This window comes from Chelon labrosus, assembly GCF_963514085.1.
Source record: "Chelon labrosus genome assembly, chromosome: 14".
In the NCBI taxonomy this organism is placed as follows: Eukaryota; Metazoa; Chordata; class Actinopteri; order Mugiliformes; family Mugilidae; genus Chelon; species Chelon labrosus.
Genome location: NC_140347.1, coordinates 12,934,144 through 12,958,621, shown reverse-complemented (window position 1 = coordinate 12,958,621; position 24,478 = coordinate 12,934,144). Strand labels below are relative to the sequence as shown.

The 24,478-nt window shown below is 43.0% G+C and overlaps 1 protein-coding gene across 5 annotated transcripts in view; it reads left to right on the top strand.

Annotated features, from left to right (window-relative positions):
- stxbp5a (syntaxin binding protein 5a (tomosyn)) overlaps positions 1 to 22,772 on the top strand; it is a gene marked incomplete at its 5' end in the record, with an annotated part of 91,571 nt that extends 68,799 nt beyond the window's left edge. The window contains 19 exons of one of the 5 annotated variants that reach the window (XM_084560400.1): positions 1,107 to 1,177; positions 1,675 to 1,829; positions 4,396 to 4,468; positions 4,705 to 4,852; positions 6,605 to 6,672; positions 7,730 to 7,770; positions 7,937 to 8,157; positions 9,329 to 9,501; positions 9,861 to 9,986; positions 10,319 to 10,470; positions 13,015 to 13,077; positions 15,710 to 15,763; positions 17,633 to 17,683; positions 18,537 to 18,776; positions 18,927 to 19,296; positions 20,303 to 20,468; positions 20,705 to 20,816; positions 20,916 to 21,136; positions 22,448 to 22,772. In XM_084560400.1, the coding sequence (XP_084416526.1) occupies positions 1,107 to 1,177; positions 1,675 to 1,829; positions 4,396 to 4,468; positions 4,705 to 4,852; positions 6,605 to 6,672; positions 7,730 to 7,770; positions 7,937 to 8,157; positions 9,329 to 9,501; positions 9,861 to 9,986; positions 10,319 to 10,470; positions 13,015 to 13,077; positions 15,710 to 15,763; positions 17,633 to 17,683; positions 18,537 to 18,776; positions 18,927 to 19,296; positions 20,303 to 20,468; positions 20,705 to 20,816; positions 20,916 to 21,136; positions 22,448 to 22,489 (2,547 nt within the window). In that variant the 3' untranslated portion in view covers positions 22,490 to 22,772. Of the gene's footprint in view, positions 1 to 1,106; positions 1,178 to 1,674; positions 1,830 to 4,395; positions 4,469 to 4,704; positions 4,853 to 6,604; positions 6,673 to 7,729; positions 7,771 to 7,936; positions 8,158 to 9,328; positions 9,502 to 9,860; positions 9,987 to 10,318; positions 10,471 to 13,014; positions 13,078 to 15,709; positions 15,770 to 17,632; positions 17,684 to 18,494; positions 18,777 to 18,926; positions 19,297 to 20,302; positions 20,469 to 20,704; positions 20,817 to 20,915; positions 21,137 to 22,447 lie in introns of all 5 variants that reach the window. The other 4 variants (XM_084560399.1, XM_084560398.1, XM_084560401.1 and 1 more) reach the window with 4 other exon arrangements.
- Between the last annotated feature and the right edge of the window lie 1,706 nt (positions 22,773 to 24,478).

Here is a 24,478-nt window from a genome sequence, read left to right as displayed (position 1 = left end):
GTATTGCCCAAGTTTTACAATGCACTGTCCCAGTGCCTTCTGCCAGCTATCAATCCGACTCTCATGTGCAGCCATCCCTCGTGACTCCCCCTACGCACGGCCCCCTCGTTGTTTCCTCATTTCAGCTGGAAGATTATTCTCAGTTCAATTATGTCCCGCCTCTGTTTGCTTTACTTTGGGTCTGCAAACTTTAGCTCTGCCGCGCTCTGTTTATTTCCTACAGGAAGCGCGTCTGCTCTTTTGAAGATGTATTTTAATCCATACTCCTCTGCCCCCCCGCCGCCGCACGCATGCACGCACACCTACTCACCTCGCAGAGCACTTTGACAATTCACCCAGATAAAGGACTGAAAAGAAATAGACGGCGTCGTCCGGACAAAGAGCAAGAGAGTCCGAAAAGGCGAACAAAGAAAGGAATTAAATCAAAGGAGGAGAAAAAACTTCCAAACCATTATTTTTTATTTTTTTCCTCAAGCTGGCTTTGTGTGTAGGGGATTGCAGAAAGGATTTCACCACACAGGCTTTTTAATTAGTTGTTTCTCCCACTGCTGCATGCATAATTAGTTTGGTATTTAATAGTCAATTATGCAAATTCCTTTGACAGGATTACATAAGGCGTATAAGTCCTCCCTCAATTGTCTTTTTTAGATATCTGTTATTTAGATGTAGTCATTAAGTTCTTTATTAGACCGACCTGCCTTCTGTAACAGGCACTGACGCTCACTCTCAAATCTTTTGTAAAAGTTGAGACATATTCGACCATTTACTGGGTGTTGCGATACAAAAATACGCTCAGGTTAGGGTTAGGGTTAGCGAGCACACTGACATCCCTAAAGGTTTGAATAGATGGTTGCTGTAAGTCATCCATGATCCTCACACCTTCTTTGCATGTCCCCGCCCCTGCATTTGCCCCCACCCTTCCTCTGACGAGTGGACTTCTGTTATTGTCCGGCTATACCATTCAGTGCAGCATTTTAAGTGCCCCTTCTGGGGGGAGAGAAAATAAATAAAAATTAGACGGCGGGGGAAACGAGAAGAGAGGAGGTGAAGGAGGAGTGAACTGGGAAACTAAAGTAACTTCTGTTTGTTCTATTTTAGGAAAACAGCCCAAGGACGGGAAGAAGCCAGAGCCTTGTAAACCAATTCTTAAAGTGGAGTACAAAACAACTAGAAATGGGTAGCGTCCCTCTTCCTCTCTCTCTCTCTCTCAAACACACACACACACAAACTTCCATCCTCTAGCACACATTCCCGGGCATGAATATGTTTAATTATACACGCCTGTGACAGGAGACACAACAAGGTTTTTTTTATTTTTTTTATAGGGGTTAAAGAGGCAGTCTGAGTTGCAAATGTGCACTTGGCTTGGATACGGAGCTACCCATAATTCAGTCCTGTGTCACCGAGCCGCCACTCTTTCTACTTAGCTATTAGACTGTTATTTATTTGCAATATGAGCGATAAATAAACCGGGGAACAAACTCATATTTTCTAGCTAGCACATTATGCTAAAGGCCTGAGGCAAGTCATAATGTGACTGCGTTTACTTGTTTGTTATATTAAACATCATTAATGTTTGATGTATGAGAATATACATTATTCAAAGATGTTTAGTGTGCAGTCTTAAATAAAATCTCTCTTTTTTTTTTTTTTATGCCTGTGTTTGTGTGTCAGGGAGCCCTTCATAATCTTGTCCGGTGGTCTGTCCTATGACACCGTGGGCCGGCGGCCTTGTCTGACGGTAATGCACGGGAAGAGTACAGCTGTGCTGGAGATGGACTACCCTATAGTAGACTTCCTCACTCTCTGTGAGACCCCATATCCTAATGGTGAGTGTATCCGGTGTGTTTACCTTTTGTTTTTGTAACATCCCCGAGATGTCTCATCCTCCTTTCAGACTCAAATACGCAGGCCCCGTTCCGCTTTTTTAATTATGTCGAATTGCTTGCGCCCGTGTTGTAGTGCATTTCTGTAATAAATATCAAATTTCCCGAGGGGATCGTACCTTTCAGTTTCATTATCTCACGCACAGAATGTTCTATTTTCACTTCATCCCTCTGTACACAATAGCCCTCTGTCTAAACGATATTAATAACCGATTTCCTGTATTGGGGAGTCAACAGCTAAAACAAGTGCATCTTATGGGATCTTGCATGTATATATAATCCAGCATGTGCAGTAATCTCTGCTTCTGTGGGAAGGATTAGTGAGGTTATGTAACAATGGTGACTTCATTATGTCACTGGCAACCTGATGTCTCTCTCCGCTGATTTCATTTGGTAATGGACATTTATTTCTGCGTCTGTGGATTACACAATGTATGTCTGCCTGATTGGGTGTTACTTGCTTAAAGGGGAACTACTGTTTTTTACAACCTGGACCTTATTTCTGGCATAAAATACAGTCGTTTACTCACCAATATAACTTTTGTGTCATTTGCAGTTGTTTAGGAAATAATTAGATCAACGTATATCCATATAGTGGGAGTGACTGGGGCACCGAGACGCAGCCTTTAAATAACATATTATCTGCCATGAAACTCTTTCATTTCGCCAATATTTTGTTATGATACGCAGGTGCTATTCCCCGTTGAGTCCGGAGTTAGTGTTCGTCCACATCCTCAGAATCGGAAAAATATTCAGGCATGTTGCAAAAAAAGCAGCAGTTGTAAATTATAGGTAAACAAGTCAACTGTTGCGGTTGCGCACAGCGCTCAGATATGACATTGTCCAGGTCAGAAGACATCATCCGGGGTCTGTAGGTCAATCTACAGACCCAGGATGATGATAACAGGTAACTCCGGACTCAACGGCGAATAGCACTAGCGTATCATAACAAAATATTGGTGAAATAACGAGTTTCGCAGCAGATAATGTGTTATTTAGAGGCTGCGTCTCGGTGCCCCATTCACTCCCACTATATGGATATACGTTGATCTAATTATTTCCTAAACAAGTGCAAATGACACAAAAGTTATATGTGTGAGTAAACGACTGGCTGCGTCTCGGTGCCCCAGTCACTCCCACTATATGGATATACGTCGATCCAATTATTTCCTAAACGAGTGCAAATTACAACAAAGTTATATGGGCGAGTAAACGATTGTATTTTATTCCAGAAATAAGGTCCAGGTTGTAAAAAACAGTAGTTCCCCTTTAAACCATCTTTGGTGTGCAGGGGAGGTTGATAATCCATGATGATGTGACTGCAGACGGTGCTGCATTCCTAAATGTAGTGTGTGCACCAGTGTGTTTGAAAGGAGAAACGAAGTATCGCGCAGTATCAGAATTTATGTAAGATCAGGCAGACAGGTACAAGATCCATTCACTAAGCTTTCAGACACATCTCATTGCATTTCTCATTATTACTAATGAAAGTAATGAACTTCATCTGAAATTGAGCACAAAAAAGGCATCATATGTTGCTAAATTCCTTGTTAGATGAAGTAATACTCACATGCTTTGTATTTTAATCTTCATTACTTAGATGCTATTTGTGTCCTATTCAGAGCCAAAACTAATTTCCTCCATTATTTTAACTTGATTAACACATCGTGCGTACAGGATGTGAGTCGCTCGTTGACCAGAACCAGGGAAGCAACAGAAGGACGACGTTTTAACCTCGGCTTACACGATCAGACTTTTTACAGACCAGCTCGCAACCACACGCCCTCAGAGTACTACTTATATGAATTGTGGTGTGTGTGTAAAATCTAATAAAAAATGAGGAAGTCTAACCGTCTAGACATAATGCAAACGCTGGTGCTTTATGACCGCACTGGGTCCGGACAAAGCCTGAAAGCAGCAAGCGATTTGAGATTAGAAAGGCAGTTTTGTATTTCTTTTCTTTCCCATAAATTTTGGCAAGCTCCTCTTTAGTGAGGCTTTTAGCTCCCAGCTGCTCCGGTTAAGTGGCTGCCAGTACAATGGCAAACACAATCGCGGGAAACTCTCCACTGGACAAGTGGTCAGTATTAAACAATCTCTCGTAGCTGCATTCACTCCAAAACTAAGCAGTACTGTATAGTGTAGAGACAATCTCTTATACGTCGTGTAAGTTATAGACAATTAATTCATTTAACAGTTTCAGTTTTAGCAGTCTATTTTTAAAGGTCCCATCTTAAGGTGGAATATGAAATTTTCAAATCAGACTGATACAAATTTCAGCCGGAGCAATATCCCCCACAGTTATAAATCACATGCATTAATAAAAGGAAAGTGTTGCGCTTTCCTATCCAATCATCTTCAGGGCATGGGTGTGATTTGTCGAATAAAGTGTGAGGAATTCTTCCCGTGAGGCTTGCAGATTTCAGGGGAGTTCTTTCTGGGGGAATTACGAGACTGATTAAAGTGCGGTATGATGAATTACTTGTCTCGGCGTGTTCCTTTTTTGTAGATTTTCAGGAACCTTACGCGGTGGTGGTCCTTCTTGAGAAGGATTTAGTGGTGATCGACCTTGCACAAAACGGGTGAGTCTGTCTTTTGTCTCTTTAACGTGAGCTAAAATATTAGTGCTTGTTATCTCCGTTATTTATTGCACTCTTCTTTATATTATGATGCATCTTACATTACATCGCCTATAATTCATGATATTTAGTCACTGCCCACTATATGTTGAACACCAACTCCAAGCAAGCTGAGCAGGAATAATGGACTCATCGTAGCCGGAGTAGCTTTAGCTTTTTCTGTGCTCTCTTTTAAACAGTTACCCCATATTCGAGAACCCCTATCCTCTGACTATCCACGAGTCTCCCGTGACCTGCTGTGAGTACTTTGCTGACTGCCCTGTGGACCTCATACCTGCACTTTACTCTGTTGGCTCACGGCAGAAACGACAGGGCTACAGCAAAAAGGTAATAAACAGGATAACTTCATGCTTCATATCGTTGGTCTTTCTCTGAATCCTTGATAGGAAATCGTTTGTAACACGTCACGGGTAAATATCAGGTTTTTTATGAAGATGCACAGAATTAACAATGACATTTTGAGCTAAGGTAGATTTCCTTGAAACAAGATACCGTTTAAGCCAGATAAATATTATTCTTGATTTAGTGTTAGTTTTAATTTATGCTTCTTATCTGAATTAAAAAAAAAAAAAACATCTCCCACATTTCCTCCATGGAGTTAACAGGGTTTTAGCTTGCTAAGCTCGTGGCACCAACAGTCTCCTGGCAGCACTGTTTTCATGGCTTACAGCTAATGTTGCCACTCAAATGCCAAGAATTTTGTGCAAACGTCTTCCTATGGTTTAACCACGGGTTCCGTTACAAGGCGGCATTAACAGTTGCATTCCATTTACCTCGAAGTTGAAGTTGAGACGGGGGGTTGACCTATAAAACAAGTTGGAAAACCGAGATGCAAGCCAGCGGGGTTAGCTCGCTAGCCAGGTTAGCCAATATTAGCAATGCCATTCGACGACGGCACATTATGACTTAGCAACATGTCCACAGATAAAACAGTACTGTGTGAAGAGCTAACAGACAGTACACTGCTACAGCTTCTTCTACTGTTGAGGTTCAGGGCAGCCATCTTGGATTTTGAAGTCAGGGTTGGTGAGGTTTATCTGACTTTCCGAGTCAGAAATCTGGGAACATTGGAGTGGAATTTTCCTACTTAGAAGTGGACCGCACCATTATTCTGCTGAAACAACAATCATTAACTCCTCCTTGGTGTGATTCAATGCAAACAAGGCATGTTTTTTTCTTGCAAAATTACTTAAAATAACTCATCACAGATTCCTTGATGTTTAACTTTGTGACACTATCCCGAGGATGCAGTGTTCCTTCATGACTATGTACAAGGTGTCATAAAAAAGCTAAATGTCTAAATTAGAAATGTAAATGTCCCTCACTGCACCCTCTAAGCATCACGCCCCCCAAGAACAATTCAAAGGGCACATTAATACATCACTCCTCATACCAACGCAACAAACCGCATCTAGCTTAGGTAAATTAGTCTTGGTGGTGCTAAAGTATATTTCTGAATGTCCATGAAGCTAAACGGACCATATAACAGCGTCATATTACCTAATGATGCTCCTCTTCTCCCTCTGCACACCTCCTCTCTCCTCTCGTTCTCTTCTCTTATCCCTGAATCATCTTAGACAGACCCCCTGCTCCGTCAGCCATTATGTATGCTTATGTTCCTCCCCCCGTCGCCTTGTTCTGGCTTTCTGTCGGAAATGTCAGCATGCACTGACCCAAACTGGCTCCTTCTTTCTTCCTTTTTTTTAAATTTTTTATTTATTTTTTTGTTAAGCAAAAGCCTGACTGAGCCGCAGGAGGGCATTCTCACATAAAGATCACCATGAGTCATCCCGTTGACCTTTGTATGTGTCAACGTGTTCAAAAGCCGAACCCCCCTCTAACACACGCACAGATGGAGACGCGCACTGACTGAGGTGCATAATGTATAATTGCAAGACACGCTGAGAGACATACTCTAAGGATTCCTGCCTGTTTTCCCGGGCGCACTCTCGCGGTTTTATCACGTCATCCGTTTCCAGAATCGATGTGTTTATTGACACTGCATTTATTGACATGCTCGTTCTTGTACTGTATCTCGTTCAAGCGGTGTAACGTTGAGCCTGTCTGTTCTCTATCCAGGAATGGCCTATTAGCGGCGGAAACTGGGGTCAAGGCACACAGAGCTACCCAGAGATCATCATCACTGGGTAAGACGACACTGATTTCATTAGCATTAGCGTTATTATACTAAATACTTTCACCTCCCCTGCACTGTCGGGTCACAGCGAAGCAGCTTGTGTTCATTTGTTTGTTTTTTTCAACTGTTAATATATTCCAATCATGTGCACTTTGCTCCATTTTGATGTTCATTATCCTACTCTGTGCCATCAACAAGGAGAGAAGGGGTGTTTTTAACAGAACACACGCACTGAAGAAGTGACATTGAGGTATGGGTTTGGCAGTAGGAGGCTGCTGGCTCCTCTCGTTTCTCTCCCTCGCTCCTCGGCCTTTCGTGCAGCATTGCTATTCAGTTCGGGTTCCTTTCTCTCTCTTAAGAGTGCCACAGCCTGCGAAATATTTATCTCCCAATCCACTTGGCAACAACAACAACAAAAAAAAAAGAAGAGAAATTAAATAGGGAGAAGCACTGAGAATGTGACACCCAAAGTACATGATCATTTTTTGTGACATTAAACAAAGAAACTGTCAACTATCAGTGCGTGAACAACACAGTTCACCTCCTTTGCAAGGCCAAAAGGAGGTGGACATCACGTCATTACTATGTAAATGTCGAAAAATGAATGGTGGCGTGAATTCAGTGGTTTTCTGCCCCGAAGCAGGAGCCCTTTAGACTTTTGTCTAAAATCTATTGATATGCTAAAGCATTAAGATTTCCATTACCTGAACTAAGGGGCTAACATGGATATCCAAATACTTTAGGCCATTTAGTGTACGGCCTCGTCATCTTCTGGCTAAACAATCTTTGAATTTATAAAACACTCATTCAGTTCTAAAAGAGGGACCTGTGGTTGGGATACAGGATTATTTGGTGAATACAAAATAAAAATATGTATTTCCTGATTTTGTCCCCAAATGAAGAGTTTATTTGACTCATATTATACACTTATGTCTACAGATCTTACAAATTGGACTGAAATGTAAAGTTAAAACCCTTTCTTTTGTTCTAAGACAACAGAGTTAGAACTCTGAAACTAATCTTTCACGTGTTCCTTCAACAGTTCTCTTTTTGTCTCTCTTGTCCAGGCATGCTGATGGAACTGTGAAGTTCTGGGATGCCTCTGCAAGTAAGTTGTGCTTTTTTTCTAATGTAAACCAAATAATTTTGATTTAGATTCCATCGTACTGTCATGTTCAAAACACTGCATTGCCTGCTTAAGCATTGGATTCAGGGAGCCTGCTATCCCTAGATTGCAAGTGATGCTTTCTCTCCCATCCTCTCTTTTTTTCTAGTAATGCTCCAGGTGCTCTATAAGCTCAAAACAGCCAAGGTGTTTGACAGAAATCGGTCCAAGGAGGACAAGGGCAGCACTGAGGTGTCGGACGAAGACCCCTTTGCCATTCAGATCATGGCCTGGTGCCCCGAGAGCAGGATGCTGTGTGTGGCCGGCGTGTCAGCCAACGTTATCATCTACCGCTTCAGCAAGCTGGAAGTAACTACTGAGGTGGTGCAGGTGGGCTTTCAATCTTGAACATTATTTCCTTTTCCAAACAACCATACAGCACACGAAGAAGAAACCCCGAAAGCCCAAACATTTTGCTCGTGTTTGCTGTGAATCGCCCTCACCGCTCACTTTCTCTGCAGCTTTAAAATGCCGAGACACGTGCGCAAACAAACACACACACACACATGTAATCGAAGATCTGCCTAGTCAAAGGCAGTATGGTTGCCATGCCAACAGACAGAGCAGTGAACAAGCAAAGCTTAGACCGTCATTATAATCTGCTTTGGTAGAGACATAAGTGCTAATGGCGCCGTGATGGGAGTCGGTGTTAATTGAAATAAAGAGAAAAGCAGTTTAATCTGTGTCACGGCTGATATGTTGCAACAGAGCGGATGCATGCGTGCAGTTTCTGCTGCTGGTCATCGTCTGTCGCAGTGGAGCGTTAAAACTGGAAACCGACTGTATTTATTCGTGAGTCTGGCAACAGTTTATTGCTCATTGCTTTGTTACGCCAGACTTCACAGATATCGCTTGTCAATCATCGCGTGTGGGCGGTGATGTGTTTTGCCGATGCTCTTTGGGGGATTTGCTGTGAATATTCAAATCCTTTCTCGCCGCAAACAAACGGTAAAAAGTATCCGCGAAGACTGTTGGAAGACAGTGGTAGCGAAGAACTTCAAACACCTCTCTACAGCCTCGCAGAAGCTTGAGGTCAGGTAGGACGACGACAGGCGGGAGAGACGATCTGAAGAAGGCCGCCGATCGCTCTTCACTCCCACATGTCACTGGGGCTAATGAGACGAGACAAAATGCAAAAAGCGAGAGAGCTTATGAGCATTGTGCGTGTATGTGTGAGTTTAGCAGTTGCGTGTGTCTCTGCGGAGGCGGAGGTTGCAAAGGGGGGTAGCTTGAAGGAGGACTTAGAAGGAATGGAATATTTCAGCATTGGAGGACCTCTTTGACTCTCAATCTGCCCACACACACATGCACACACACACGTCAAACAAATCCTTATCTTCAAAGTGACTCCGCTAACGCATGCGGTTGTCACTCACTGTCGTATATCCTCAGAGGAATTGTTGTGTATGAGAATTATATACCTTTATTGTGATTTCTGTGATCTCCTCTTCCGTAAATGTTCTTAATGTGCACCTCTGTGTGCGTGCGTGTCCTCATGCAGCTACTAGAGGTGCGAATGCAGTATGAGCTGAACGACATGGAGTCTCCAGATGGCGGGGGTGAACAGACATCAGCGCTTCCCACACCTGGCGCGTCCCCTCAGACGAGTTGCTCACCTTCACACCCTTCCACCAGCAGCAACAACTCTGACGGAGGCAACATGCCCTGCCTCAAGTATGAAACATACACACAGACACACACACACATGCACAGAAGCGCTTACGTAAATTCTCCCAAGCAGCGGGAGCGCTCGCGCAAATACTCATACACACAAGAGTCTTTCCTTTTGCCTCAAGCGCACTTGCACAGACTTAGTCAGCGCCTGAAGCATTCTCAGCCACAGCCTCCCCATCATTCCCTTGCAGCCACTCATGCCAGGCTCTCGACACACAACCGTTTCAGGGCTGCAGCTGCACCGCTTGTCATTCTCTTTATGAAACCTTTTATTATGTCTCTCGCTTTCATTTCTTTTTTTTTCTCTCTTTTTTTCCCCCCCGTCCTCTCGCTGCCTCCGTTCGACGTCTTCTCCGCAGAGTGCGCAGTACTCCTTTGAAGCAGTCTCCAGGTTACCAGGTAGATTTGGTGATCCAGTTGGTGTGGGTGAGCGGAGAGCCTCCTCAACAGATCACAAGTCTGGCGCTCAATTCCTCCTACGGCCTGTGAGTACACAGTAACATCTTAGTCAAACAGAAGCCTTTTGTGGGAAAACGGGAAGCTGGAAATGTATTTTATTTATATCAAGCAATTTCAACTGAAGTTAAAAAGTAGCCCTACTAAAATTTGTGAAGAAATCTTAAATGCAAAGTGGACAAGCTTGCAATTTTACAAAGTAACTGCCAAAAACCTACAATGACATTCACGCCTGTTGACACAGTTTTAAAAGATCTTTTTGTAGCTCTCCACATCTCTTTGTCTTTTCATCCTTGTTACTCAAACTTTTTCCCCTCCCGCCGTCTCCACTTACTCTCTGACTTTGTCATTCCTCACCCAGATTGGTGTTTGGCAACAGCAACGGTCTGGCGGTGGTGGACTACGTCCAGAAGACAGTAGTGCTCAACTTGGGAACGGTCGAGCTTTACGGTTCCAATGACCCCTACCAGAGACAGCCCCGGTCGCCAAGAAAGGCAAGACAGCCTTCTGGAGGTAATAATGAAAAGGGTATAAGAAAGACACCAGGAAGAAAAACTATTTATAAGACTTGATGATTTATGACCCTGCGCAACAGAGGCTTTTGCCCAGCGGACATAACCAACTGTTTAATGTCCACAACTGACTAATAACATGTCTAAGCTTTTATTCTGGACTTAATCTCTAGCTACTAATGTCACTAACTGTGACTGACCATGATTTTCAAATAATGCTCTTGTCTTAAAAGCAAAATGGAATGGTCCTGGAAAACTGCACAGCACATCAAATACTCTTGCTGTTGACCATACAAACACAGTGAATTTCGCAGGAGCTACAGTCAAATATAGGTTTTGCCTGTCACACGGTAGACTGCAGGTTTTCATTGTACACGATGACTTGTTTTAGCCCCCTGAGCAAACCCCAAAGGTCCACAGTCCCTAATCTAATCTGTAAACCAATCCAAATATGAGAGTGAAAGAAGCGTCAATACACGTTGCGTCTACAGTCGCGCCATCCAGCCTTCGCTCACCAGCCTGACGCATGACAGAGCACTCTGACAAATACTAACTCTCTCTTTGGGCTTTGATTGACTTTCTTTGTTTATCCGCCTCTCTGTCTGTGTGCTCATTCACTGACACACTCTCAAAGCCCATCCCTTTTACACACATCGCCAATGCAGCTTCATAGTACCACTGATAGATAACAGGATCCTTTCAATATGAACACACTGCCACCATGTGTTGGGCGATGGCAGTGCAGCTACATGGAGGATGCCGCAGTGTTATGATGATGTACTGTGCTGTTCATACATAAGGAAAAGTTTGATTGATTAACTAATTATGTGCGTGTCTGGACGCTGAGGGATTTATTTTTTTGTGTAGCACAAATATGCTAAACAACTGTGTATGCAGACGCACAAAAAGTGTTGCTAATGTATGCATAAGAGCATGCACGTATAAATACACGCAGAGCATCTGGAGTCACCGACTGGTGGGCAGTGGGCTGGCACCTGTCAGAGCTTGGTGACTGTGAGCAGTAATCAGACGACCAGCTGTGTTTCTCTGCCAACAGGGACTGCTGTCTGCTTGGCTTTCTGCCTCACAGGACAACATTTCACACAGACAAAATTGTTCCACTATCCGTAGGGGTCATGCGTTGACATAGTGCATTCCCTAGCCCCTTGCTTTAGGCTCCACTTTAACCTCATTCTAACCCTAAAGCAAAGTGTAAATTCTAAAAAAGCAGGCTTTACCCATGGGGACTTTAATTGCAGTCCCGATGGGTAGATGTGTTTTCAGGTTTAGGTCCTCAGCAGGATACAAAAACAAGCGTGGATACACACATCCTTATCTTTGTGTGGACCCTTATTAACATAATGTCTTTCTTGGGCCCTGTTCGGACCTTGCATTAACATCTGTCCTGGGGATCTCTGACCAAATTTTGAGTTGGTCTAGGTCGCATTTGTCCTCATTATTTTAATAGTATTCACACTATGTGTCCTGAGTCACATTAGAGTTTTTGTCTCATTCATTCAGAAAAAACGCACACAACCACTATTATTAAAGATCACCTGAATAGGAAGAAGTACCTGAAGTGATGTCTATTCATTAGTAATGAAAGCCTTTCAAAATGTTCTGACCTTGTAGCTGTTAACTAAATCATAAATAATTCTACACAAGAATTAACAAATAAATTCTGTCTTTGAATAACGTATTGGCATGTGGTTAATTACTGTTGCGACCGTGTTTCTGTATAAGGAGCCGTCTGGAGTGTATTTCCTCAGTAATCACCGGTGTCTTTGCTTATCTTTATTACTGGAGATTAAGGTGCGTATGGAAACTCCCAGGGTTGATGTTTTTTCGCAGTACACAAAACACCCCTATTTGTGGTTCTGAAAAACTGGTAGTGATCCATTATAAGCTGTTATAATATTCTACCTTCACCCAAAATATTGCCGGTTTTTACTTGCATGTGGAGTGCGAAGCTGAGATCAGATCTGAAGAGCTGGCTGAGGACACACGTAGAAACACATTTTATTGCAAGGAGTGGACATAAGCGCTAAAACCTGACCACTTGCGATTGGATTGCCAAGGACAGATGTTAAAGCAAGGTCTGAACAGGGCCTTATTGTAATCCTAAGCTTTACCTAAATCTGAATCGTACTTACTTTGTGGAGTCCAACATTTTGGTCCCCACTATTAGATTAGATTAGATAAGTTTAGATTCAGCTTTATTGTCATTAGACATGTACAGGTACAGAGCAACAAAATTCAGTTTAGCATCTAACCAGAAATGCAATAAGCAGTAAGTGCATGTAGAATAAATAGTACGATATATAAGCGGGAGGGCACATTCTTATACCTAAACATTTCTAAAGGGACGCTTTCAAGCTTGTCAAAGAAACATTAAAATTGCAAATCTGTTGGCCAATGAAAGTCACAGAAACCATCAATAATATGGCAAACCCAGTTCGTATGTGAGCTGCTTTTTAAGGTATAGTAATAAAAGGTGCATTATGTTTATGTAGATTAATGGTAAATTGTGTGATCTCTGCTGCAGGTTTGTGCGACATCAATGAATGCTCAGCCACATCAGAGGACCGCTGCAAGTCTCCTACTTCAGGTAACATGTCCTTCAGTGGCTTATCAAAAGAAAACAGCAAGAATATAGCCGAGGCTTTGTGCTATTTAGATGTAAAGCTCAAACGGTGAACCATTCAGAATATCCTTACAATACCACCTATATGCATGCAAGAAAAGCATCGGTTAGAGAAGAAGATCAGTGTTTCAAAAGAGCCTTCGCTTTTAATACAGTTTTTTTTTTTATTGAAATTGCTGCTCGTCAAACGTGAACTGTATGGAAAGGTTTCTTTTTGTTGAACCGTAAAATTGTCTGACTGTCAATTTCATCCTACCTCAGCCTTTAGAAATGGGCTGCTTGAGTTTAATACCGTACGTTTATGGGTTTTTGAGACTATTTACCCATTTGTGTGTTTATTATTTTTTTTTTACCGCTTTGCAGAGTTCAATAGACAGGAATAAATTTGTTTTAATCTCACTCAGTATCCCAGAAAACTGGGTTGTAGGCTGTAGATGTATCCAGTCGCTGTGATGCTAATTCAATGTGGCAGCTAAGAATTGTAAATTGAATGAAGCTGTGAAACAAAACTCTCCACTTTGGCAGAGAATCCATTCATTTAAATGAATCAGTATTAGTTAAAGTGAGTCTAATAGTTAAAAAGAAAATGTTTTCTCATTTATTTACATTTGCATAATTGCATAATTCTGAAAAATAGTCCATAACCAAATGCTGCATATTACATTCCTTGCCAGGATTACGTAATGTTATAAATTAATGCATATACTCAGCCTTTTGATGAACAAGGACAAGAAGTGCATTGTGTTTTTAAGTATTAAGATTCTCCATTGCTCTTTTACTTGCTTCAGTTTTAATCTACATCATTAGTATTTCAGCTGAAGGTGCTCGAAGAGAGAGAACAGGGGTAGCTTGGCATTAGCATGATGAAAATAAGAAGCTTTTTAAAAAGGTCAGACAGAAAACAAATCTGAAAGTCAGGAGCCCTGCTGCTGTTTCCAGGTATGAAACGAGTGTCCCAGCCCCCATGTCTGGTGCTGCCAGACCGTGGTCTGATACATCTGTCTGCTTTGCATTATTCATGGGACAGAAAGAGAGAAGGTGCATTTCTGCAAATAACTGTCTGCTTCAGCTGCCCATTTAGGCCTAAATCTGTGAAAGAAAACACATTTAGTTTTGTCTGTTTTAACTTGAAAGAAGTTGCAGTATGATTTGTATATATATTCGGATCCCCGCTGGCTTCCATCACAGCAGTTGCAAAGTAATATACAAAGCAGCAGTGATACAAACGACTTACTGATCAGACATATGCTGCCTTCAAAGAGTAGATTTGGCATTGGCAGTACACAAGATGCTAAGCATTCAATTGATGGCACTGATAGGTTGTTCTAGAAGCATCAAGAAGCCACCAAGGCTAACAGCAAACTAAGGCGCTAGTAACTGTAAAATTACAAAGAAAACCTGATATGACTAAAATATTAACTTATCATCCACCACCACCATTTCTGAAAACATCAGCTAACACATCATAAATCAGACTTTTCTAAAAAAAAAAGAAAAATCTTGCAAAGTCTTCTTACAATGAGCTGTTCACATGGACTTTTCATGTACACATAGCCACATCCGAAGGCAGCGACGTAGTAGAGCTAAGATGTTTATTTTGAAAAGGTGGCGATTCTAAGTAGTTCAATGAGTGTATGAAGTCATTTGTTCCATTTGGATGACTCAATTTTTTTTTTTTTTTTAGAAAAATACTAGGTGAGGAGTGTGAGGAGTTATTAAATTGGAGTTACTTGAGGAAGGAAGTCCACCATATTTACCATTTACTGTAAAAAATAAATAAATAAATAAATCAGAATTTCTAATGCATTGTGAGGGTATGGACTGTAAATAAAGATAGACAGCAGATCAGTTCCTCAAAAGTAAAGCCCAAGCAAGTAGAGCTCCCCCTGGTGTCTGGCTGCAGTATAAGTCATAAGCTCCACCCCTTCCATGTTAGTGGATGGAACTTGGGCCAAACTAAAACACTAAAGTACACTTCAAATAATTTTTTTCAAGGATTCATCAAGGAGTCATTTTGGGTAGATAATATGATGCTGATGCATACTCAAGTGTCCATTATTCTGACAAGTTTCGCTTTAGTTTTTTGACGCTGTAGAAGCAGGATGTGACATCAGGTTGACTGCGAGTTGTCATGGCAACCGCTCCGTAAAGCAATCCCGTAGGACAGTGAGAGTAAAGTTGGAGAGGAATGTTGGCGCCACCCGTATCCCCGGGAAAATAGTGTCAGTTTGGCCGATGCAAGGAAGTGGAGACGCATTGTCCATATTTATATACAGTCTATGGGGTATACACATGAAACAAAACCTACAAAACAACATTTAGCAAGTTAGCACCCCCCACACACACATAAACACAAAGAATAAACTTATAAATGCATATTTAATTCCTTCGTTGTCATTCGTTGTGAAAACTGGAATTTTCCTCAGAAAACAAGGTGTTTGAGTGAAACCTTGATCACGGATTTAATGAAATCAAACTGCCATTTAACTGCTCAGAAGCTATTCGTGACTATAAAGTGCGACAGCTTGTATGTAGCGAAAAGGCAAAGCGTGTTTCTAACTGCACGTTTACTTTACTTTCCCCCCACCCTCAAAAGTGTTGATGTCAAACAGCAATCTACAGCAATTCTACAATGGAGGTGGTAGAGGAGGTAAGAGTGGCCAAAAATCTCCATGAGAAGCTGCGTAGTCAGGACAAACATGGTCCAGATTTGGTGCCCCTGTTTATTTTTATTCTTTGTTGTGAAGAAACTGTCTCTGTCCTGCGTGTCCATAGTCACCACAGTAAGAAGAATTTGAGAAATTAGAGGTTCCACTCTACTTCTGGGTCAGCTTCTGTTCCACAATCTTTTGGTGTTAATTATAAACTCCCTTAGATTTTTAAAAAACAACAAGGATATTGTATTTAATATATGATCACAGAATAAAATGGAGGGAAAATTGTATTTTGAGGACTGAAAGCTCTTGGAGCAGATGCTAACCTGTAAGGAAGGCGGGGCTGCAGCTGTCTATTAACACCAAGTACATCTTAGTTGTCCAGTATATTGTACATATTGCATGCTACATGTATGTAGCACGAGTGTCAGATTGTAAACGTGCCTGCGTTTGGTATCTGTCCAATATAACTGTCCATAGTGCAGTATGATAGCACCACAGAGTGGAGAGCAACCCATCTGTCCAACTGTCTTTGTGTACTCCCAGTGTGTGTTGACGAAACAGATCACCTATTAAATACTGTATATTTAAACATGCAAATTAAATAAGCTGAAGAATTTAAAGATTCAAGTTAATAAGTGCGGTATCTAACGTGTCAGTGAAAGCAGATGATGAACTTTTCAAATGTGCTCCAGGCTTGAAAGGTTGTAGAAAGGTTGCTTCTTGGCATTACCTTGCTTGAGTAGCATGGACCCTGTTAAAAGCTGATCATCCACAACATGTGTATTCGCTAGTTAGATCTCTTCTAATTTACACTTCGCCTTAACCTTCTAGCTTTGTTGCACCTGTGAGTTTGAACCCTTGGATTATTTTTAGTAAACAAAAGGTTCCGGGAGTTCGGTGACATCGTCTCATCCCTAGCATAAACCCAAGCTACCGCAATAAGCGACACTTGCGTGGATGTCGTCGTATACGGAAGCTAAGAGTCTGTCTCTGGATCAATCAAGGACAGGAGTTACACAACAGCAAGATTTGAAAACGGGATAATCACTGTGGCGTCAGAGATTCAAATGGCAGTGCTGCCGTTTCGTTAAAGCTACCTAACTAAGCAATAATCAAGTCATACTCATCCCAGTATGATCTTGAGGGTTATGTTGCAGATTCTTTTGAAGGTAGGTTTCTTTATGTGTTACACTGGGTTTCTGTCAGTTTTCTGAAGCACAAAGAAAATAAATATTTGCTAGCTAGCCATAACTATTAGTTAGTGGATGTCACATTTCAGAGTGTGCATGATGAATGTCTCATTGTATCATCTCTGTCTTCTACTTAAGAGAAAATACACTTCTGAGACCTTCACTCTTTTAAAATGAATGATTGTTTCAACCAGTCCTAAAAAAAAAAAAAACCAGCAGTGGAATACCTCCGTATATATTTAAACGTCTTTTTCACTATCTTCTTCCATTTCGAGTTCATTACTTGCTCTTCCTTGTTACTTCCTCGTTCTTGGTGCATGCTTCTTTGGCATGAAGGTCCTGAATGGCAGTTTTGATGTGTCTTACTGTCCTTTCTTCCAGGGCATTGTCCCACCAGAGGTCACCTCTTTTGTTTCGTCTGTCTCAGCATGCCTCTGTGATATACAGGGTTGTCCCTTATGCAGTGTCTCCTCCTGTGTAAAGCATTTTGGCTCCTCTAGTCAATCAAACAATCCCCCTTGGCACTTGTTCCACAGCTCCCTTTTGTCATTTTGGTATATTTTAGCTTCTGTGCACAATCCTACAGCCCAGTGCTAGTTATCTAGCTTTGCATGGCATCGTGTCTTAGCTTAGACGTGTGTTTTGTAAAGAGGGATGTTCTCTTTTTTCCAGCAAAGATGTCACGGAAATTAAGCTTGCCTACTGAGCTAAAGCCAGACTTGGGTAAGCCTTGACTTCGTGTCTCCAAACAATTTGTATAAAATGCAGTATATTTTGCTCACTCGGGCTGGACTCCACCACATTCCATTAGTCCAGTTTCTATCTGGTTATTAGCCTCAACTTTGGCAAGCTCCTGCAGATGTTCTCCTAAGTTTGCATGCGTCAAGAGTAGCACTGATCTGATCTGACACTGAAATTTGTTGAGCTGAATCAAATTGTTCGAACTGAACTCCCGCCTTTGGACCACGGTGGGGAGTTTCACCAAAGGTCAGTGGTGCTAAGCTAAACTTTGCACAACTCATCTCACTCTGAAGCTTTCTATAACTTTTGCAGCTGTGTCTTTCTCTTGTGTTCTTCATGTCTTCCTTTTCTCCGTCTTCCTAAACGTCTCATTTCAAAGGGTCGAATTAAAATGTGAAAGTGTGTTTAAGAGTCCCAGTGCTATACAACCTATGTTCCTAAGCAGCTAGTTATTTTATACTAATAAAACTACTTATTGGTGATGGAACATTGTGAGTGATTGATTAGTGCTGGATTTGTTTCTGTTGTAAAATATAAGACGGCTGTAACGTTGTATAATCGCCATCGATTATTATGTCCTAAGATCCAAATCCATACTCTCACTCCAGTTTCCTATTTCTACATTGTCCGTAACTTTACACGTTTTGAGTTTACTTCAAACTTGAAATCCACTATGCAAAACTGCTCTGTGTCATTTTATTCCATTACAGTGCCGTGTCCCCATCTGTGTTGTCTCTCTTGCCGTGTCCCTGCTTTTGCGGGTGCTTTACCTCGCTCTGTTTTCTCCTTACTGTCCTCCTGTCTGTATGCCCGCCGCGGGGTGCCAACCCATTAGACCACCGGGACAATTCTTTCAGCCGCTCGCGCTCCTCCAGCGTCACCAGCATCGACAAGGAGGCGCGGGAGGCCATCTGCTCCTTCCACTTCTGCGAGACCTTCGCCCGCAAGGGGGACAGCACTCTGACCCCCTGCCTGTATGTGGGCACCACCCTGGGAACTGTGCTGGTTCTGGCGCTCACGTTGCCGCCTGCTGGGGAGCAGCGGCAACTGCAGCCAGTTATCCTTTCACCTACGGGTGGGTAATTCTGGTATTTGGTCTGCATCTTAAACTGTAAGCTTAAACTTAGTTAATTAAAATAATCTTTACTTCAAAAATTTTGTCTGTGCAACACTGTGAAAGTCTTTTTGTTTAAGTATCCACAAGTCTTTCTGTTCAATTCATCAGGAATGCTGGTGCGACTGAAGGGGAGCATCATGCGGATGGCTTTCCTGGACTCCACAGGTTCCCTGCTGCCTCCTGCGCACGAGCCCTGGTTCGAACCCAACATCACCGTGGACGGCGAAGAAAGAGAGAAGGTCCGTAAGCGCCGGCCCGTCTCCGTGTCCCCCTCCACCTCCCAGGACCTCAACGAGAGCCAGTACGCCGTGGTGTGTTCGGAGAAACAGGCCAAAGTAATTTCCCTCCCATCCCAAACCTGCATCTACAAACACAGCATCACAGAGACCTCCTTCATCTTGCGGGCCGATGTGGTGCAGATGAGCCAAGGCGTGTGTGTGGCTTGCTTCTGCGCCAACGGCCACATCATGACGCTCAGGTGAGAGACACGAGAGTCTGAAATATGCTGGCTTTAGTCAGGTTTCTGTTTCTCAATTTCCCATTGATTTATATTCATATGGGTTTGTTTTGTGCTGGGAAAAGCTGCTGCTGGATGAAAAATCGGAACCAGTTTAGCCAAATTTTGGGCAAAATGTGACTATTTGGAAGAGATTTTGGACTCTGCACATGTTTTGGTTGTGGAGATGAGGAATGGACTGCAGAAATGTTGGAATCCACTGCTTGTCATGGTGCAACATTTTGTATTGTTTTGCATTCACCAGCAGATTTCAGGCAGAGTACGGCACCAGGGATATGTGACAATGGACTCACCCTTCATGCAGTATTCATATATTCTCAACCCTAGCGTAGCTTTGTTATGTATTCATTCACAGTAAAGTGGTGAATACTGTCTTTGTTGAACTTCCAGCTCGGTTTAATCAGTGTAACAGATGAATTTTGGCAGGTAGCGTCTTGGCATGCGTCTTATGCAATCAATTTATCTTTTCCTTACGATCAAACCTGTATCCTTACCTGGAGCTGCCATTGGCTCTCATCCTCCTTTGTGCCCTCTTACTTAACGAAACCGAAACACTTTCATTTTGATTTAACCTGACGTGATTAGGATGGACCCACACAGACATACTCGGATGCGGATGTGCAGTGGATAGAAGGCTGTAAGTAAGCGGTGGTGTATGTATTAGCGGGTCACTTATCAGTATTAATCTAAACTTCTCAGAGGAGAAAGAGACAGACCGGCCTTCCATATCGTCGTCTGATAAAGCAACGACGTCCAGCTGTCTCCCTATCTGTGTGGGTTTGTGTTACAGTGAAGATGTGGACGTGTTTTACTGAGATTTACCTGTGATCACAGACATACTGGCTTTCTAATAATTATTTCCCCTAAGTGGCACAAGCAATGGTTTATGTGAGCTAAGCTAAGCTAAAAATAAATGTCGTCCGGTTCCACATATTTAAAATCCTTCTTTTCCGTTCCTCGTTTCCAGTGTGCCGGGACTGAGACCTCTCGTGGATGTGAACTACCTGCCTTTGACAGACATGCGGATAGCCAGGACGTTCTGCTTCACCAATCTGGGTCAGGCCATGTACCTCTGCTCCCCCACTGAGATCCAGAGGATCACTTACAGTCAGGACACTTGTGAAAACCTGCAGGCGAGTTCAAATCCCGCGTTCAGTGCATTCTGCGAACGGATTTAATGAGTCTTGTTAAAAGATTTAAACGGTCTCTCGTGCTTGGGGCCATATCGTATTTGCATATTTGTCTGCACACGCAAAATAAATAACATTAAATCTAATTAACGTTTTCATGCAGAATGATTATTTTACCTGAGGAGCTGTATACTGTGTGTTTGTGTAAGGATGTGCAATAATTTGTGCTGATGTTTCAGGAGATGCTGGGTGAACTTTTTACGCCAGTGGAGACACCAGAGGCTCCCAACAGAGGGTTCTTCAAGGGCCTCTTTGGGGGAGGAGCACAGTCTCTGGACAGGGAGGAGCTATGTATGCCAAACTCATGCTATGTACATGCACTACTAGTCTGGATCTTGATTTAGACGGTGATCATTTCCCCGGTTTCCTCTCCTTTCCTTCGTCACTTAGTCGGCGAGTTGGCATCTGGAAAGGCGTCTCGAAGTCTGGCCCAGCACATCCCCGGCCCGGGTGGCCTCGAGGGCATGAAGGGGGCGGCCTCCGGCGTGGTTGGAGATCTGGCGCGTGCCCGGATAGCGCTGGACGAGAGGGGCCAAAAGCTGGGCGAGCTGGATGAGAGGACGGCCGCCATGATGGCCAGCGCGGATTCTTTCTCCAAACACGCCCACGAGGTAGTGTCAAATCAGGAGAGCGGGATGTGTATCGCTTTAAGGGGCCGACAGCAGCTCATGCATTAACGTGCATAGCTGAAAACTAACGTGCAAATGTGTTGATCCTCTATGAAATACAGAATATTGAATGCTTTTCCTCAAATTATTTTATGAATACAATACTTAGCCACTAGAGGGCAGCATCTGGCCATGAAATGCTGACAGAACAAAGGATAAACAGCTCCAGTGTCAGACATACACAGGTCCACCATAGCATTATGACCACCTGCCTAACACTCTATAGATCCCTCTTTTTCTGCCCACATAGCCCTGATTCCTTGAGCAATGGACTTCACTTGAAAGTTGAGACGTGGGGCCTCCATGGCTCTGACTTGTTTGTCTGACACACCCCACAGATGCCCAAATGGAGTGAGATCAGGGGGACACGGAGGCCGAGTCTTCACCGTGACTCTCCCCGATGGTTCTTTAAACCATCCATGAAACATATTTGCTTCGTGGCAGGGCCCAGTTTTCCTGCTTCTAACCCATCAACTTATAGGACAAAATGCTCACTTGCTGCCTAATTACACCAATCAGCCACAACATTATGACAACTAACATAGAAGTAAATAACATTGACCATCTTGTGACAATGAAATATTCTGCTTGGACGCTTTTGGACCTGGCATTCATTCATGTGGCTGTTACTTAGACATGTAGCACCCTCCTAGACCAGACCAGACACCCCCACCCCATAGTAATGACACTCCTTGATGGGAGCAGCCATCCCCAGCAGGATGCAGCCTGACGCAGGAACACACACAAAAACGTTTTAGGAACAACTCAAAAAACATGAAGAACAGCACAAGGTGTTGACCTGCCCTCCAAATTCACTCGATCCCAGACTCATCAAGTATCTGTGGGATGATCCACAGAGACCCCTCGAATCAACCCATAGGAACCAAATGCCCCCCACTAACAACATTCTGTTACCAGACACCACAGGACACCCTCAGAAGGCCCATGTCCATTCTCTGATGAGTCAGAACTATTTTGGAGGCACAAGGGAGACCTACACAATATTAGGAAGGTGGTCATAATGTTAAGCCTGATTGATATATTTCCATTTACCATTATTTGCCACGATAACTAGATAATCGGGGTTATTCACTTCACCTCTCAGTGGTCATAATGTTATGGTTGGCTGGTTCCTTTTCAGAAATGAAGCTTCGATTCTACAATATGTGAAATGTTGTTTCTCGCCGTGTTCATGATGAATCTCACAGTTTCACATTTAAAATGTTCTCATGGCAACATTTCCTCTGTCCTCAGATGATGCTGAAGTGCAAAGACAAAAAGTGGTACCAGTTCTGATCTGGTGACGAGGCTGGAGTAGCTCCCTGATCACGACTGTCTGACCAACCACCATCCATCAGCTCACCTGGACTCACCGTGACCCCCAGACATCCTTCCATCCGTCCATCCGCCCGGCCGCGTCCGTCCATTCACCCGTCCCTCCAAGCCTTCTTCACCTGACACACTTGGGATTTGCTTCCCTAGCACAATGTTGAATACTGTACTTACCTCAGTCTTCGGGTGGAACTGAGGGGCCCGACAGGGGGGGAGAAGGACAACCTCAGAGGGAGTGAATATAAAGGTGTCTCTTCTTTTTTTTATTTTTTTTATTTTATCTTCCTCTTTACGTCCCCGTCTCTTCGTCCATTTTTCTTGTTCAGCCTCTCCTCCGAGGACGCAGATTGGCCCGTGCTCCCGGGGACTCTTCATTTGCCAAAACGTTCTTCGCTGTCGTCTCCACTCTTGCACCCCGGTGGCCACAAACCGACGAACGAACACACGGCTGAGGGGGGGAGAAAAAACTAAAGAAAAAAGAAAAAACAAAGACAAAATATCTAACGGAGAAACAAAAGACTACAAAAAATTGTTAAAGTGTAAAAAGAAAGAATCTAAATACATCGTTATATATACATAGATCTAATAAATGTGCAATGCTGTATCCACTTCCGAGTGACAAGTACAAAAAGAAAAAGGGATGACTTCGTCGAGGAGGCGGGAGGCCCAAGGAGGCGGCGGCGGCGGCGGCGGAGGGAGAGCCGTGAGAAGAGAAGCCTCCTCTATGCAGAGAGTCGCGAGGATGAAAGCAACTCGCTCCGATGTACACTGGATATTCCGTCATCTTGCTCAATCTCTAGACTCTCCTCTGTATCTGACAGACTTTCATATCGTTACCAACAGTGTGTGTGTGTGCGCGTGCGTGCGAGCGAGCGTGCGGATGCGTGCGTTACTTTTTCCTTGCCGTTCCTCTATTTGTTATCCGTTGGGTTTTTTGCTCCGTCTGTATTATTGGAAAATCTCTTATTTTTCTATCGTCGTGAAAGTGGATGATGTTTGATTTGTTGAGGAAAAAAAAAAAACAAGAAGAAGAAGAAAAAAAAAAAAAAACGTATACACCTTTTTGTGACGTTTTTGTCTAACAACTCAAGTTAATTTCTCCTTATGAAAAGGGCTGGAATCTATGAGGAGGGCAAGGATATAAAAGGCATATATCATTTAGGACTCACTGACACGGACGACCGCCGGAGGTTCTCGATTCTTAAAAGCATACGAACCACACACATTCATCGTTTACCGCTTATCGACTCCATCGGATGTGACCTTAGCCGTGACCTTAAACGTAACAGGCTTCCACATTAAGGCTCAGCGTGTGAGTCTGACTGTATAAAAACTGATGCGATCGATGTTTTATCGTCAGATTTGTCGGGTTTTCCGGAGTTTTCCAGCACGTCGGCATGGGGACTTACATCCTAACAGTATCCACGTATACACCGTCATAGAAAACCGGCTGTGTAATCTTTTCAAAGCAGTTGTCTGTATGAGAAGATTGTGTGATTTCCCTTATTTATTTGGTTATTTATTTATTTATTGAGGCACAAGAGACGGTTGTGTTTGGTGTCAGAAACCCCCACCTCCACCTTGTTTCTATTTCCACGTTTGCAGTCAGCGTGCTCTATCTATCTATCTATCTATCTTATCTATCTTATCTATCTATCTCTGTCCGCCAGGCGATGAACCTTTATTTGTATATAAGTAAATAGTTTGACAATCTTAAGACCACCTGGGGAAGCGAACGTCGGGGTTGCTCAAGCGACGAAAGAGGAGACAGGCCATATTTTTTCTGACGCCAAAGAGTTTGCTTTAGCTTTTGCCATCGCATTGTCATCCCGGAGCGTGAACGTTTATGTGTGTGTGTGTGTGTGACCCAGTGCGCACGCCAGGTCCGTTTAGAAATCACTTATCAGGGTTCGAGAAATGGGAAGTTGCAATGGAACTCAGCCATTTACAGTG